General features: G+C 34.7%; 1 protein-coding gene across 1 annotated transcript in view; it reads left to right on the top strand.

Annotated features, from left to right (window-relative positions):
- MMP16 (matrix metallopeptidase 16) overlaps positions 1 to 18,663 on the top strand; it is a 175,138-nt gene that overhangs the window by 140,757 nt on the left and 15,718 nt on the right. The window contains exons 7-9 of the mRNA XM_032128806.1: positions 6,216 to 6,354; positions 14,459 to 14,609; positions 18,516 to 18,631. Of these exons, the coding sequence (XP_031984697.1) occupies positions 6,216 to 6,354; positions 14,459 to 14,609; positions 18,516 to 18,631 (406 nt within the window). The remainder of the gene's footprint in view (positions 1 to 6,215; positions 6,355 to 14,458; positions 14,610 to 18,515; positions 18,632 to 18,663) is intronic.

Below are 18,663 nucleotides of genomic sequence, written 5' to 3'. Positions count from 1 at the left end.
CACAGTTCCACTCGCTACATCCTGTTGTCCTGGCAGTGCATAAACCAGATTTCAGGTAAGTGAGACTGCATATTGCAATTTTGTTGTATATGTGGTCCATGAAGGAGATCTGTACAGAAGTTTACAAATGAGGGAGGAAAAGAGGTTTCTCTTGTGAAGAGAGTCAGAAGGTATATGAAATGCCATAAGCCTTTGAGTCCTTTCTGAAAAATAAATTGATTACTTTCATATTTTCCCTGATCTTTGAAGTCTAATTTCTGGGTTGCTTTAGCTCTTTTTTTTCTTAAAGCTTAGCTATAGATTTCAGCATGAGCAATGAAAAGCAGTTTTGCACATATCTCAGATGAGTGAAAGAGAGTATTCAGGCCAATAGTTAGGACTCAGAATAAGATGCTAAGAAGACAGGTTTTAACATAAACAAGGCCATTTTCGACCCAGAATAAATTACTTGACATCACTTTATTGTGTTAGTAATACAGAACAGCAGATAAGTACAGATACTAGAAAAAAAAATGCTTAGCATATTCCTTAACAAAGATTTCCTTCATAAAATCACTACATATTTCCACTTGAAAATGTATTTACACAAGTGAACCTCAGCTTAGCTGAAGACAGATACTTTAAAGCAGGCTCAATTTCACACTTCCAATATTCAACAGAGGGACGTGTTTGCCAGTTTTTCACTTGCTCCTATGCCAAGTCACAGTAGTTAATTATTTAGTTTATGGTGTTAGTTAGCCTTAGCATGTTGTTAAGGAAAAGAATAAGTCCTTAACAAACAATGGTTTTAATTTCTCTACAGGAGTTCTCCAGTGTCTGGTTAGGTACCAACGGTAAATAGTAACAGTGCTTAATAATTGGCATCAAGGAAGTGAATTCCTTACTTGAGAAAGTAAGGAAGAAACAGAACAAGCATTTGGTGACATCTTTGCATATCTTTGTTTTGAATGCAATGTGTTGTTCTCATTTCCAGTGAGGATATCATCAGGAGGTTCAGGATCTCAACACAGGAAGTGCTGAGATTTTTTTGAGTGGTGTTAAATGCTCTGACTTCTCACAGTGACTCTCAGACCACATTTATGCCCTGTTCTAACTGGGTAACTGTGCTGTTGTCCCAAACACATGAGGAAAGATGAATTATTTCTATAAGTTCAAATAAGTGATGCATTGTACATCCATCTGTTAATGAACGGATAACGGTCCTTTATAGTTTTAAAGGAGCTTTGTTTGTTCTTAATGTGAACCATCTTAATAATGAGCTGAGCTAAAGTATTCTCTGTGTGTGCAGAATAGTGCATTTAGTTAATTGTTTCCTAAAATGAGCTAGATTGGTAGCATCTATTTAATGTCTGATTCTGGTCTCAATACAGCCAATTGTTTTCTGCAATGGAATTAAGTAGGAACTGAAGTAGGGCTACTCTGTAAGTTTCATTGCAAATTCTATATTGAGAAAAAAAAGAAAAACGGAAAAGAAAAATCATTTCAGAATCCTTCTCATAGCTGAATTGTGCTAATAATTTTTCTGTACTTAAATCCCCTAGACTGTATCTTCTATTTTCTGCTCCATGAAAATTATGTCCCAGAAAGCTGCTCAAAAGTTTTTTGGGTCATTTTTTCCTATTCTGTGCAGTAATGTCCTTTGGCTTAAATTCTATAAATTCCAAATTCAAAATGTTGAAAACGGATGTTACTAAAGAAATAGTGGAATTCCCCAAATGAGTAGCCCCAAAGGCTTTATTTCCATATGCCACAGGCCTGTTTTTACCAACATTGAGATTCCCCGATGAAATTCACGACCTGAGGAAGTAGATGTGGAAAAGTGCCTTTTGAGATTAGATCAAGATTTTTAAAAGGATATTCCAAATTTATTTTGGTTTAGTTATGATAAATATACCTTGAATTTCCCAAATTCGGTTTCTTAATATCCCATAAAGGTGTATAGTAGGAGAACTTTATTGTCTCCTTGACCACAGTCTTGAAATGTAGGTTTGGCAGGCTCTGTCCTTTGGTAAATTTCTCTGTATATAACCAGAACTCTTCTTCCTCTCTAAGAGAAGAATTTAAAGCTATTAAATACCTTAGTATATTATCTGCCACTGGCTTCTTTTTTTTTTTTTCCCTGCAATCCTCAGATGAAAAAAAAGTAGAAGGATACTCATTAGTCTGAATGTTTCAGTCTGTTGCTGCTGTTTTGCTTATCTGCTGGGTGTGTTCAGTCTTCCATTCACACAGGCTTGCTTTTGCACATGATCAGAGTATACTTGTGGGAGAACACAAGACCCAATGTGATACCTTAACATATTTTGTCAGTAATACTAAGCTATAGTATTGATTGATATTTAGTATTTGATTTGATTGGCACTTATTTAGGGCAGAAGTATTATGCTTATTTGACTTTTTCTTTTTTCAAATTAAATAAGCCAAACACAAGCCTGTGGAATCTAGAAATAGTAAAACTTCTCTCCCTGTCAGCTGTAGCTATTAAACTTTGCATCTCACTCCATCATATTAAAGGAATACCCCTAACAGCACTATATATATATACACTTAGACATCAAATCAGGCAGAAATTCACAGAGATTTTTGCTGTACAATGCAAGGGTATTTCACAAATTACTGGAGGTTCACACACTTTTTTATAATCATAGTCAAAATAAAATAATTTACAGTTGCAATTTGTCCTTGTTTTGCACCTGTCTGCCTTAAATCTTTACCTGCCTTCATCTCCAAGTAGTTACAAAAGGTACCACTTCAAAGTTTTCTGATTTTTTCCTCCTTTCTAGCTCATTGGAGGTTTTTTAGAATGTCTGTCACACTGGGCAGTCTTTCTGTTTTTACTGGGTATCATTTGAACTTGAGTCAGAGTGTCACATGTCATTACAGAATTGTAGATAGAGTTCATTAGGTATAAAATAAAGGTCAGAGCTCTAGACAGTTTGTAGCAAATTAATGTTTTAATGTTGACAATGGTTGTTGGTCCAGAGACATAAGAGAAAATTATGTCCTTAGACAAGAAAGCTCCATTAATTTTTCACTAAAAGCTCCTCTAGTTTCTGTATTATGGATGAACCAAAATACCTCGAGATTGTTTTTAATTCTCATACATATCAGTTGTGTCCCTTAAGGAATCTGAAAGATATTTAAGTTGATAATAAATACTGAAATGGAAATTAATTATTCATAGGAGTACAGATTTAAACATTCACAGAATGAAACATAAAGAACAATTTAACACAATCATCACTAAAAAAGGCAAAATCATATATTCTAAGATTCGGAGGAGACTGTATCTACCAAAAAAGTATGAAAATTATGCATTATGAGACAGATTTTTTACTCTTATAGTCTTCTTCATTCAAGATTCTCTGAGTTGTTAATAAATGGTTTTATGAGGAAGGTATATGCTATGATCATACACAATATACTATATTATTAGTCCCTTTAAATGCACAGGAAAAAAATGCCTAAAGCATTTACTGACAGTGCAGAGTGATTTATGTATGACCTTTGTTTAGTTGGTTTCCTCTAAAAAGCTTTCTCATCTTTTTTTCTCAGAAATAGCTCATCTTCTAAAAAAATGTCAAAACATTCAATTTTAGTGACTGCTACTGCTTCTTCATTTGACTGTTACTCTTTATCCATCATGTTTCTGAAACAGCTTACAGTCTTCTCGCTCAATGCCCATTTTCTGGGTTTTAGATATATTGCTCTATCTTAATTAAATGTTGATTTTCGTTTGTTTCAGTTTTGCTTTTTGAACTGGGAATAATTGTCCAAGTTTAATTTACTTGCTATGTCTATAGTCATAATATTTAATGATCCATTATTATGCCAGATCTCAGCTGCACAGGAGTAATCCATGTTTTTGAAACAATTGGGTATCTGCAGATGCTTGTGAAGAGGCATTTGCTAGCCATCAAGGAAAGACACTAAAATCTATGCATTCAATGTATGCATTTTTCAGGCTTTGCATAGGAGTGCATGTGACAAGTCATGTGTTCAACCTGTCTGCTGTAGTTAATGTGTTTTGGGGAAACAAAATAGTAAAAAGTATACTTAACCAACATAGTGGGAAAGGCAAAGGGTTTCTCAATACACACCATTTCTCAAAAGACATAAAGCTGTGTTTGTTCAACATAAACAAATACACCGAGAAGTGTTTTGCCAGAGAAACCATTTCAAGCTATTTACTTAAAGTGTGAAAGAGCTTTGTCAGAGTGAATATGCTTTCTCTAGGACTATGGCTTTTTTGAATTTCAATAATAGCTAAACTGTTGTGACAACATACTTTCAGTAATTGTACATGTTTATCAAAATGCAGATGATAAAATTGCTGGTAAGTATAACTTTAAGATAAATTAATTACATTTACATATATGTGCTGAAATTATGCATTCTTTCTAAAAGCAGAGCCTATCCCATCTGATACTTCAGAAAGGTTCTTGGCATACTTTACAGCTACATGCTGGATTTCTTGAGCTCCAGAGTTTGAATTCTGTCAGTCTAAAACCATTGAGTCCAGCACATTCATAGGAAAGTCAGCCAGGAAAATTAAATTTACATAAACAAATTATTCTATCAGCCTCTGCCCACACCTACCTTCCCCAATCTTATAATGGTCCAAAATTTCAGTCCTGCCCTCAGACATTTCCAGATATTTGCTGATTCCCTGAAATTACATCTATTGACAAATCATATGCCAGCCTCTGTCTGTTTAAATAAGACCATAAAAATGCTAAAATTATAAATTTTTAAAATTTTAGTTTTGTGGACACCTGTAGGATCCTTACTGATGAGCAATACCCCATTGTTCATGGTTCTTTCAAGGACAGGTAAAGATGATGAAAATAGATAGGAAAATAAGAAGTCTACAAGAATGCATCAGGAGAAGAGAGAACATGGCGTGTTATATTCAGAATTATGCTTCAGAACGGAATATTTAGACATTAAAGGCAATGGCCCATATACATATATATGTATACATATAAACAGATTTAAAAACAAATTTATGGGGATATGCTGAATGAATCAAACACTCCATTTTGGCATAATTGTATTATTGTTAGGATTTGAATAGTATAGCAGGAAAAATTATTGGTTTGCTAAGGAATTTGAGCAAATAATAGATAAGAATATTCTAAATATTATACTGCAAGTCAGCAACGTGAAGTATGAAATACAGTTTGACATACAACTCAATAACAAATCTGCAAAATATAACTTTATTGGTCTTGTTATCAAAATGAAATAATGCAAATATACTCCACGAAACACTAAGTCTGAAATATAACTCATTCTCAAGAAGATATTTGTTGACTTGATGATTTTACAGGTTTTGTTGCACTGTGGATTCTGTGTTCCTTACACAGAGGAGGAACTGCCATGTAAAACTGTGACATATCTGACAGAACATCACTTTCTTTATTATTAAGGGGAGTTGTTTTAAATAATACTACTGCTGAAAAATGTTCAAATGTGTAAGAAGTTAAATACTGCCTTACCCTATTTTTCATCTCTAAATATTGAATGAGCTGAAACAGTTGTTAGAAGATCTGAAGAGGTACAGCAATGATATCTTTACTGATACCCATTTAATGTGCTACGTATTGGATTTAGCTGGATTTAGCACCTATTATATATAAGTATATATATATGGCTGTAATATTGAACATTCTATTTAATGTTGCTTGGAAAGACTGCTAAACTTCACTACAGCAAAATTGTCATCACAGCGTAGTTCTTACTGGACTGATGTAGTAATGTTACACTATATCTAACAACCTTTCACTGTCAGCAGCCACTAAGAAAAAAGTGGCCTGCAGAATTAATTGATCTTCAAAGCCTGTCTGTAGTCGCATTATATTGTGCATTCACAAAAGCATATGGTTCAGTCTAAAAGCACTTGTAATCAGACCGCAAATTTTAAATTGGGCCCCTTATAGGAATGAAGTTGAGAAAGTTACATCATCTCATACAGCATGCCGTATGTTCCACTGAGAGCTATCTGCTCCAAACACACAGTTCACGTGTGTAGCTTATTCCCAACTCAGCAAAAACCAGTTCTGAAACATTTGGAATGTGACATGAATGCAAACACAATGTGCTTACCCAAACAGCAAAAGGTCTGCTCTAACAATACTAGGATAGTCTGTTTAGTATTTTCAAGACAGCGAGTGAACACATATAAATGTAGTAAGTGTATGTTTGGTTTCCAGGATCAATGGTTTTGGCGAGTCAGAAACAACAGGGTGATGGATGGATACCCCATGCAGATTACCTACTTCTGGAGGGGACTGCCTCCCAGCATTGACGCAGTTTATGAAAACAGTGAGGGGAATTTTGTCTTCTTTAAAGGTAAGAAAGGACAAAAGTAAAATTTAGTGTAATACTTTTGACTGTGATGATTTCTTGAAACACGTCTTGTTTATTTTTACTAATAATTTGTAAATCTTGTCGCAAATTGGTAGCTGAATGAAGAGTATATACGTTAAGATTTTCTTGTTTGGCAACTACATTTTTAACTTATGATTACCCTTCACAGTATCAGGTCATTTGCTCTTACATATTCAATAAAAATTTGGAAGTATAAATATGAGACATAGAAAGGAAGTGACCTATTATGAAATAATTTTTGAAAAATGTGTTTTAGGAAAACACAATGAACACATTTTCATCATTAATTTTTTTGTCGTTCTCTTTGCTTTCTTCCTTTTTACAAATGAATTTCTGATAGATTTAAATGGAATCTCTGCTATATATACACCTCACTGTACTGCATTGTATTTGTTTCATCTAAGAACTGTGATGTTAGGAGTTTCATGTGGGGAAAAATAATCTTTCTCATAGATGTCTATTTAGTATTTTTAAAGAAGCATAAAATCCAGAAAATAGGTGGTATAGATTGAATTGTTGCTAATAATTCTTTCTAAATTTCACTCCAGAAATCACCTGTTCTTCAAAATCAAGGTTCTTGAGCATCTACCTAATTTAAATTTAATAATAAAATGATCTTATATGTTTAATAAATGCATACTTAGTGACAAAAGTCTGAAAATTATGTAAAGTATGTTTTATAAAATAATCATTTGGGAGAAGAAACTGAATAGATAAAAAATATGTGAAAAATTATTCAGCTATTTAGTTTGTTTAGTGTTGTGAATGATTAATTTTTTAACTCATTACAAAAAAAGGTAGATTTTTTAAGTTGTTATATAAAAAATTAATTCATTTTTACAAGTGGAGTCATTTACATGGAGTTAGAAGTAATATTTCAGTCACTACAGAAACAGGATCTTGGGAATGCTAAATGAAAAATATTTAATAACATGCAGAAACACTTCATAACAGTGCAATGAAGATGAAGTTTATGTTTTACTAATAGTGAAATTGTATTTTTTATGTGAATCATAAGGAAAATTACATTCCATATAGTACATTTTCTATTTATATGACTTCAATACAGCAAATACTTTTACTTCTTTTTCCATAAAATAAACCTCAAGTCATTAACTCTGGGAATTTGATATGGTTGGGAATCATGATCAAGGTACCTCCAAATCTCTATCCCACTGCTTGATTTTTGGGTCCATGGGAAATGGAAGGATAAAAATACTATTCTATAGCTATTCCTCTGCACCACTTCTACAAAGAGCAAAGTAGCTACCCTGTACATTCCAGACTTCTGCCTTGATAATGCTGGGATCCATTACTGAGCTCCAGACAGAAATTATCAAGCTTACTCTTACAGCTGCTTTCTTTTCCTTCCCAGTGACCTTGAAATATGTTTTATCATTATTTGACTCTTCACCCAGTGCTGACTGGCTCCTGTTAGTTCTTAGAGGAATGGGTTGATTCTGTAGTCTGTGGCTTATAGATAGCAACAGAAGGAGGAGGAAACCTCTCTATTTTCTGACTGGGAAATTAAATCAAGATTAATTAAAGGAAGCAGGAGCAGCAGGATTGCACTCTTAGAAGTCAGAATTGTGTTTTCATTTCTCATCATCCCCACCTTTTGCTATCTGATTTCAGACCAGTTAGTTTTGTGCCTTCTAGCTGATATCATATGATACTTGGATTTTCTGCTGTAGGTGTTTTTCCATATGACTTCTTTTCAAAGTTCCTTCCAATATTTTTCCAATGACATTTGTATTATCCCTTTATTCACCTAGGTCAAAAGCCCTTGTATTTCCATGTGCAATTTTTTAAAAAAATTTTGCTTCTCTGCCACTTCTTCATGACTCTTAATATCTAACTGTTGGAGTTTGTCTATAAGTGTAATTCGTGTTTTTCCACTGCTACAGAATCAAAAATTTCAGCTGAGTCTTCTGTGTGGGTGCTCTTGAAAATTCCTGTTCCAAGGATCTCAACTGCCTTGTGGAACATGTTTACAGAAATCTATATAAATAGACTGTAGGTAAACAATCATTATCTTGTATCTTCTATTCCCTCACAAAATTTCCTGGGAAAAGAGTACATGCCCTCCTCCCAAAGGTGCTAGAAATAGACAAGTGGATTGTTGCTAAGATGATGATCAAGCAGAATGTGTTATCCAGGTAGTGTGTTTTACCAGTCTAAAATTGGGCCAAACAAGTAAGTTCTAGAAGGAACTTTAAATCTGAAGTCTAGCACACAGATGTGTTAACAAAGCACATACCTAAGCCAATATCCACATCCATTATTCAGAGAATAAAATAGAAAAGATGAGGTGTCAGCAGAGAACTTCTACTGGATTAATATCACTATGCACTCCTCTGACCCGCATTATAATGCTGCCTGTTCCTGCCCTCCTTTAGTGCTGACCCATAATATACTACAAATATACAGGCTAGACATTAGGAAAAAAAAATCTTCACAGAAAGAGTGGTTGGGCACTGGAATGTGCTGCCCAGGGAGGTGGTGGAGTCACCGTCCCTGGAGGTGTTTAGTAAAAGACTGCATGTGGCCATGGTTTAGTTGGTAAGGTTAGTTCATAGGTCAAACTTGATGGTCTCCAAGGTCTTCTCCAACCTAGCTGATTCTGTGATTCTGTGATAAACTCCTCATCATCCCAGCACAGCTCCATGCACTCCAGGCAGTCATTGACGCAGAGGGCAACATCCCCATGCCCTCTTCTCTACCCATCCTTCATAAAGAGCCAGTAGCCTTCCATTCTAATATTCCATTCATAGAAGCCATCCCACCATGTCTCTGTGATGCCAGTAAGATCACAGCCCTGCAGGTGTGCACAAATTTCCAAGAACATCTCCAACTCCTGTTGCTTATTCCCCATAATACGTGTGTTTGCATAGAGGCATTTAATTTGGTGCCCCCAATGAAATCAACTTACTGGCCGGAGTGGCTGGAATTCCTTTGTGCTGTTTCAGGTGCTCTCCTGCTGACCTGTGATCTCTCTCCAGGCTCTGGACATCTCTTGCTGGCACTGGCATCAAACTGGTAGGAGTGGGATGGATTGAGGTTCCCCCTCCACCAGCAACTTTAGGTTAAAGCCCTCTTTACCAGCTTGGTAAGCTTATGACCGAGATGCTCTTCCTGTTCCCTGCCAGATGGACTCATCAACCCCCAGTAGACCAGACCGTACTCATAAAGTACACAGTAATCTGGTGGATAGCTGCTTATAAAAACCAGATGTTTGCATTCTCGTTATTATTCATTGCCAGTGCCCATGTTGAATGATAATAAGAAGATGGCACCAGAAAGATACCTTTTTATTTTCTATTTTCTTTCTTTTTTTTTTTTAATGAGAAAATGTGAATAGTAAAATTCATTCTGTGTACCTGTGGGAATTTATATAGTGCTAAAAATGAAATTGTCAAGCCATCTGCACTGTTGAATGTTATGGTAAACCAAATGTAGCAATAGAAAGGCTGCTGTAAAACTCATGCTACCAGTGCCTCCATCATATCATTCAACTGCACTTACCCCATGACCTGACAGTTTTATATTGAAAAATAGATTTACTGTAGTATCAGATCATGGAACAGAGAAATAACAGAAACTTGATGTGGGAAATAGGGAATGGAGAAAAAGGAACCATGAATAGTAATTTTAGGATCCTAGTAAAAAGACTAGATACAGGCTTGAAAGACCAAAATTAAGAGGACTGTTGACTGGAAAAAAAACCAAACATTGAGGATTAGATATTAAAACTTTAACTAATTTCAATTACATGTAATTCTTTAAAAATTTGGGAATTCATCTCACCACTCTAACACAGTGATTATATGCCACGCACTTCTTGCACTATACATATACCATAATACCAAATAATATGGACAAAAAACTTCGTTGCTGGCAACCCAGAAGCACAATTATTCAGAACTCAGATTCTATAAAGAAAGAACTACAGTTACTAAAACCTACATATTTGTTTGCAGTAGTCAGTAGGTTGTTTAACAGTCTGAAGAATATCTAGAATATTGTTATTTTAAGTGAAGCATAGCAATACAGATGTCCTTTATTTCCAGTACTTTTTTTTAGAATGTTGAGAGATAGATGTTGAGAGATTTCAAATAATTGCATGGTTCATCCTTCTCAGCTGTTTCCCTACAGTGATGATATTTAACAAAGCATTATTGCAAGAAGTAAGACATTTTAGCTTTTTTATCACTTGCTTCACTCTCAGCTTCTGACCTTAGCAATCTGCTTCTTATTATATTAGACCTTACATTAGGGAATAAAAGCAGAGACATTAAACATTCTGAAGTTCCAGACTTCATGAAACATGTGGTGCTGTATTCTCTGTGAGAATAACAAATCTACCAATGAGACCTTAAATAAACAACTTTTTAAAATAAACACAGTGGTGGTTTCTGCCAAGGGCATAGGTTATGACTCTGAAAAAGCATTATTTATCTATAAGAAGAATAAAAATATGACTAGTTTGGTCATAGTTCTTTCCATTATGATCACAATTAATGAAGTCTTACTGACCATTTATAAGTGGAAGTGGAATATGAGCTACATGGAAGCATACTGACTTTAGCATTAGTATGTGCTACACTTAAAGTTACATAAATACGTTAGAAATAAAATTATCTCATTCTCATCACAGTTGGGCATCTTTTGAGCTGGTTTTCAGCTTTAGCTTCTCCTGACATCAGGTTTTGATAAATATTCTGTTGATCAGATCAATTCTCTGATCAATAGTCACCCACTTTCCTCCAGCTGAGAGATAGAAAAAAAATCCAAAACAAGACCAGCAACAAACCTCCTAAAACCTCCTAAAAAACCGACCAAACAAAAAACTGAAGTGAAAACTGTCAGCCAGATGGAACATTTGGATTTCTTATATACAGTATTTCTCATTAACAATCAACACAGTTATAGCAGACTAAACATGTCTTCTAAAGCAAATGTTAAATAAAATTCCCTCTAGTTAGCATCAATAGGACTTGCTCACATATGTTAGAGCTCTCAATGCTCCACTGTCTACTTAAAATACAGTTAAATTTACCTTTTCTCTGTTTTCTAAGAAGAATTTGCTTCTTAGTAAGAAATTATGTGAAGAATTCAGTTTCTTAACTCTGTACCCACATTTACACTTTCCTTTTACTTCAGTATCTCTGAATATGCAAAAAATACCTGGTTCAGTGGTGCTGTCACTTATTATGGTTTATGCATAACCATTGTTTATTTTGGTATGACCTGATCTTGTTAATAGTTAATTTTGCCTCCTTGGGTATGGCTGATAATGATCTATTCATAACAATTGCTTTGACTTCTATTCCTTGTGAGGTACAGAGAAAAGTATTGGCATTACATACATCACAGCATATGCCTCGCAATGCTGTGCAATAGCTGTCATTTTGAATGATCTTCTGAAACAGAAATGAGCTGGCTCAGGATCATTCACTGGATGCCATCTGTTGTTCACACCATAAGTACCAACTAGTAAGGTCCAAAGCGCATGACTTCTCTTATCACTGCGTTTGAAACTGCCATTAACATCTGAAGCCTTCTGTGTCCAGTCATGTGAATTGGAAAAAGACAAACCACATAGGAGGAGGGACAGAGAATGGAAGATGCTCACCTCTGTCATTATCAAACCCTATAAAGGAAATTTTATAAGGCATCTCAGTAAAGGTAAATCTCAGGTTAGCAGCAACCTTAATCCCAGGTCAACAGAGAATTCAGCTTTCCATGACTGTTCTTCATAGATCTCTGTGTCTCTTTTATTTTCAGTACCTTAAATGGCTGTGTACATACTCATTCTTTGAGTCCTTTTGTCCTTCAACTGGCAGGGGAGCGAAGATGGATCTGTTGAGCAAACTGTAGTGTCTGTGTTTGGAAGTGGGTGACAAGCAGCTGTAAAGAAGATGATAAAAAATTAACTCTGGAAACCCAGCATGAGAAGCATGGAAACTATACCTCCTCTCCTAATTAAACTCTGAATAAATGAAAGCATGCTTAAAATCACCACAGTACAAACAGGGAGATTAAAAAAACCCCTTCCTTTAAACAAACATTTAATACCACTGAGGGATAGCTAAAATATAAAACCAACTGCAAAACAGCACTCAGGATTTTCCCTCTTGATGATTCTGGCATATACCTGATCCTAGGTCTTTGGGGTAATATTACGTTTCCTTATAAAATATTTATACAACACAGTACCTTAACCTCCTAAATCTGTGTAACAGACTATCTAGCCTTAAAGGTAAGTACAAAAACTAATGTGAACAGCCATTATTTTCTCTCTTACATCCTCTTTCCAAATGTATTTGAGCAAAATATGTTTTCAAATTTTTCCCCTTATATTTTAAATATCATTGTCATGCATAACAATGGATAGACCAAAGCGAAGTATCCAATAAGGCCAATTCAATATATATGTTCATGGATCTTGTCTAGATTTTTCTGTGATTTATCTCAGAAGGGTCCATGTGATGTCAAAGAGTATCTTCTCCTTCAGTGTAATTATTACTAAAACTAGCAATGCTTTTTGGAAGCAATGATGATGGTAGTGCATTGAAGAGAAAATAAACACATGGTTCTTACACAATGGAGCCTATAGTCTATCTTGAGAAGAGTGTCCCTGTGGTCTAGGTGACATAATGCAAAGAGAAGACAGGCATCAAAGCAAGCCCATCAGATAAGTACATAAATGCAAGTTATGCTCCCCCTTCCCTATTTCTAGGGGATACATGGGGATCTTTATTCCCTTTTTTCAGCCAAAGCTGTCTGTGTTTGAAAGAGAAATCTGCTGAAAAGACACAGGTGAGAAGTAAGTTTTGAAGAAGAATTAGGAAAAAGCAGAAATGTAAAACAGAGAAGATACTTGCAAGATTAGCACAGGTGGCACACTATGCTGAGAAGTTCCTAGGAGGACAACAAAATTACTGGGGAAAATGTTGGACTATAGGCTTAATGTGAGATGATGAATTAGGTGAGATAATCATGGAAGTGTTCAGTGAAGAAGAGCTTGGCCAGGAATCTAGAGGAAAATCTAAAGCTTGGAAACTGGCGTTGTGGGCTGGTGAGGTAAGCTATCCAGCTGGAAGAGAGAGTGCAGGAAGCATCCTCTCCCACAAACTGGTACAGAGGGCATCTGTGCTATTAAACACTGGTGCAGCTGCTACTTCTGTAGGCATAGACCCCTATGTATACAGTATATTTATCTAGTAACTGCAGTTACCCCTCTAGCAGTAGGGATTTCAGCCACTCAGCATTGCAGTCCAGGAAGCCTTGGTAACCTGAGAAACCTGGGTAATCTGAGGTTTGTGTAGACACTGTGCTAACATCAACTGGAGCCATACAACTACCTTGTATTTTCAGCATGCAATAAGTCAGTTGGGTGGTTTTGAATGATTTGTCACCTACAGACAAAGCTTAAGTCTTACTGCCACTGGGAAGCCCCCATTAGTTTCAGCGACAAAAGGTTTTCACCTCTGGGAGTTCAGATTCTCAGTTTGCTGTCTTTAGGCCACACTAAAGAAAATACGTTAAAAAATTAAATTCTATGATTATTTCTGAAACAATCATACATCCTTCATAAGTAATTTAACTTCTTGAGGAGAAATACAGAGTAGTAAAATTCTATGGTCTCTATGAGGTTGTAATTTCTATTTTTTTTTTTGTTTTCTTATTTTCTTATAAAATTCACTCTTTCCTCATGAAACATAAAACTGTTGCATAGTTTTTTCTGTAAATGTCTTACATTATCAACCACACAGCCTCTTAAGGTGATTTCATTTTCATTCTACTTTTGATCACTACATAGTTGGTATCAAAATATTCTGTGGACTTATTTGAAGAAAAGTGCTTTATAAATGCAAGATACCCATAAAGCATATTTAATTTTGCATTATCTGCAGTGATAGAACATTTTTCCTTTCACAGTACTTGGAAGAACCAATACTATAGACCTTTGGGAGACTTTCTTAGGAGTGTGTTAATATTTATACTGAGAGTACTGATGACTAACACTTGTATGTGTGTGTATATATATGCTTTTGTACAGGTAACAAGTTCTGGGTTTTCAAGGACACTACTCTTCAGCCAGGTTATCCTCATGATTTGATAACACTTGGAAGTGGAATTCCTTCCCATGGCATTGATTCAGCAATTTGGTGGGAAGATGTTGGAAAAACCTACTTCTTCAAAGGAGATAGGTTGGTATAGGATATCTGCAAGGGAACAATTCAATGGATATCAGCTAAACATGTTAAGCTTTTCCTCTATTTCTCAAAAGAAGAAAAATTGTGAATGAAATTAACTCCTCCTGCATAGATGGCTGCACTGCTTTTACGTCTTACAACCTAAATTATATTTGTGTGAATATCCTGGAATGGGTATATGTACATCCAGTAGAAAAGTTATGTTTTAGAAGTCAACAGGCAAGTCACAAATTTAAACATTCAAAGTGATGTGTTTATGTACACTTTTACCTCTTTCTTTCTATCTACATTTCTAAACCCCAGCACATAAGCAGGCAAGACATGATTCAAAGCTTTTAAGGTCAGTGAAAATTACTTCTTTACTACTATTTCATGAGGTAAAAAAGGGAATTCAGAGCTAAATCTGGGAGCTAGAGAAGAATTTGAGCATTTTCTTTGAATTACTTCTAAATAAATCTTATAGGGACACATATTTATGATTAATAATGAAAGAAAACCCAACAGAACCCCACAACAACAAAAAAAACCAACCAAAGAAAGAAAAAAATGTAAAATCCGAGGTTTTTCTATTCCTGCAATACTTGTGCTAGTCACTTAGTGTCTGTATCTTTATTTGCCTGTCAATAAAATAAGGTAAAGAATATTTGTCTGCTTTATAGACATGTCAAGAGAATTCGTTACTTTTTGAAACACTGCAAGTTATCTGAATGATGGATTTTACAGGTTTTTAGTATGATACTCTTTGTTGATTGATGTATCACTGTGCAAATTTTGTGTGCTCAGAGACAAATTATTCTTTATTAGTAACGTTAATGTTTCTATTAGTGTTATTAAAAGTAGGACTGCTTTTGTTACTCTGTGGTACTTAGTGTTCTCAGACACTAATAGTATTCATGGATCACTTAAGAAATCAATTTAATGCACATCATAGAATATGTTTAGCATACTACAGTTCGTAATTTTTTATCAGTACTGTAAAAATTGCACTACAGATTGCTGCAACAAATTTTATTGTTAAAGGTTTTTTTATTATTTAAAAAAATATAGTTCTCCAACACTCATGGTAAGGGAAGTAGATATCTAAGTAAAATTTTGTAATGTTTTAAAACTAGGTATCATTTCAAGCAATCAATTTTCATAGTGAGTAGAAGATGCCTAAATAATTTGCTTCCTACTGTTGAGTCAATTTTTTTTAAAATTCAAATTCATTTTCAGGTAATAATTTTCCACCTCCACATACATATTGTAAAAAGATGTACAGTAGGAATCTTTTGTGACTTGTACTTCCTTTAGACTTTATTCAGCAGTGTCCTTTTATATTTCCATGCATAGGCAGCTACTTATAGTCAGGACTTTCCTAAAACACGGTTGGTAGTAACAGAAGACAAAAAGAACTAGCAGAGAAAACATGTGCTGGCAGAAAAGTTGCTACTTAGCGCTAACAAGCACAATGAAACTCAGCAGGATATAAATGCAATACGGAATGTTAGAAGAAGATTGAACATGAGCCTTGCAGAGATAATTGAGCCATTACAGGATATTGACCATCAGTAGGAATAAACCCTTACAGCAGTTTCTCAATGTGCATTGCTTACGCCATCAACTATTGGCTATAAAATAAAAATAATAATAAAAATGTCCAAACAAAAAAATAAGCAAACAAGAAAATCCCATTAACCAAACCAGTAAGAAGATTTAAAAGTCAAACCAATGAATAGTCATATGTCTAAAGCAGCTCATGTATGGAACATTATTTTTGATACTTGACATTATCTATTTCAACACTAATGATAATTGTTCCAAATAATAGTATGAAACCCAAAAAGGGGAAGAATTGACTACAGAAAACATTAATCCCTCTGCCATTCCTCTCCTACCAGAAGTGAGTCATTTGGGGCTAGAAGATAATAGGTTTGATGAACTTCTTGACACGTCCTAGTTTATGGCCCTGTTTGTTGTGACTGGTTTTATGCACTTTAGAGTTTAAATCGATGGTTTTTCTTCATAAAACATAATCATCCGATGGCTCAGGATATCATTAAGTCGATAGGCTTAGATATAGAACATATATTAGCAAATATTTTCCAAATTCCCTTTTTCTAAAGCTATGAAGCGGACTTTCATTTTTTTTCCCTCTGTTGCTTTGTCAGTCTTTGAGATACAGTAACAAATTTATATAGTTCTTAGAGCTCAAACCATTGTTAGGGAGTTTGCTTGTGAATATTTGGCATGCCAAGTAGAATCAAGACTAGGCTTTTCCTTACCCTGTAGACATGTTCATTATTCCAGCACAGACTGTTGAGGTGGTGTTATGATCAGTCCTTCCCTAATAGGATTTCTCATCAATGATGAAAACCCAGCAGTTTTGTGATTTCTGAGTGTGCACTGAGTATGTCCTCAAAGACTTTAAACGACAAAGTATGTTTTTGTAGGTCATTTAGGGCTAGTGGAAAACCAGAGGTTATTAAAAGAAGGAGCTCAAAAAGGTGAAAATATTGGAAGAGAAAAAGGAAAAGATTGGAAGAGAAAAAGGATGGAAATAGAGTTCTGGAATAGAGGGAGAGAAAAAGAAAATATATTTGTAAAAAGAAATCCAAACTAAGGACCAAAACATTTACAGTTAAAAGATGAGGAAGAACTGGTTTCAACAGTATTAATGTCAGAGCTTTGTTTAATACTTCTACATGTTCTTTTTGCATGTAAAATTTCAAAGACGTTACATATCCAAATAAAGAGCATTGTTTTGTTGGCTGGTAGCTGATGTATATGTGACTAGATTAAGAATTGAGGCTATAAAAATAATTTAAGCATAAGAAAGAAAAAATAAATACAAATGCCTTTTCAATCTCACTTGCCAACCCCTAACCCACTTGAAATCTGCCATCTTTTAATTTCATTGAAAGTTTAAAGCCAGAGAAATGCCCCACAGGGAGAAATACCGAAGAGTTTAGACCACTATACATTTAGAAAAAGATTAAAATGTGAATCAATTAGAATGCCTAAGTACCTTCACAGGGACAAAATATCACCCCCTTAAGAATTTTTTAATATATGACGAGATCATAACAAGGATTTCTAAAAACTGAAGTCAAAAATTAATTCAAATGAGAAACAGGGTCAATTTTTTAGCAGTAACCAGATTATCAATGATAGTGATAAAACTATGCTCTAAATTAATGGAGTCAATCAAAATATGAAATGACCCACCCACCAAAATATTAGGATACACAGAGGATATTAGAGATGTAGTATTCTTAGAACCAACTTGTAAGATATGCATAGCAATGTAATCAGCAGTATAAGGAAACAGAAATTATCAATATTATGTGTAAGTGTATATAAATCACAAGTGTAAGTACTTCTCAGATGTTCAGGATTACTAGAATTGCATGCTGAAGCTTTTAAACTTTGAGAAGGGCCGGCTGGCAAAAAGTCACAAAAGCGGGTTGAATTTTGTAATTCACTGCATCTGTTTAGTGATAATGAAATGAAAAGCTACATATGAAGAGTTAAATTAAGATCGCTGGAGGTATTTTAATCTGAATCTACCATCACTCTCATTATTAAAATATTATCTAAAACACTAATGTATATTGTTTTTTTGTATATGTTACATTTCTCTGTGTCACTATGCAAAAGTCCTAGGCATCAAAATTGTAGAGATTATAAGTGAGATGCATGCTGATTTAGTTGCTGAAGTGCAAAAATCTTTAATCTTCTATCTATTTACATGAAACAGCAAATAGATTTATTTGTAATCTAGTAGTATGTTCAAAGAGAAGAAATCCAGTGTTCCCACTTGTGGCTAATGAATGTAGCAAGTGTTAGAAGGGGAAAATACAAAGTTACTCATCTGCTACCTTACAAATACACTTTTTTTTCCTTTAAAAAATATTTCAGGTACTGGAGGTACAGTGAAGAAATGAGATCCATGGACCCTGGCTATCCCAAACCAATCACAATTTGGAAAGGTATCCCAGAATCTCCTCAGGGAGCCTTTGTTCACAAAGAAAATGGTATGCAAACAAATTCTTGTTTTAATGATTTA

The sequence above is a fragment of the Corvus moneduloides genome, chromosome 1, assembly GCF_009650955.1.
Source record: "Corvus moneduloides isolate bCorMon1 chromosome 1, bCorMon1.pri, whole genome shotgun sequence".
NCBI lineage: Eukaryota > Metazoa > Chordata > Aves > Passeriformes > Corvidae > Corvus > Corvus moneduloides.
The sequence above is the reverse complement of the archived record's forward strand: the minus strand, read 5'-3'. Positions and strand labels throughout refer to the sequence as shown.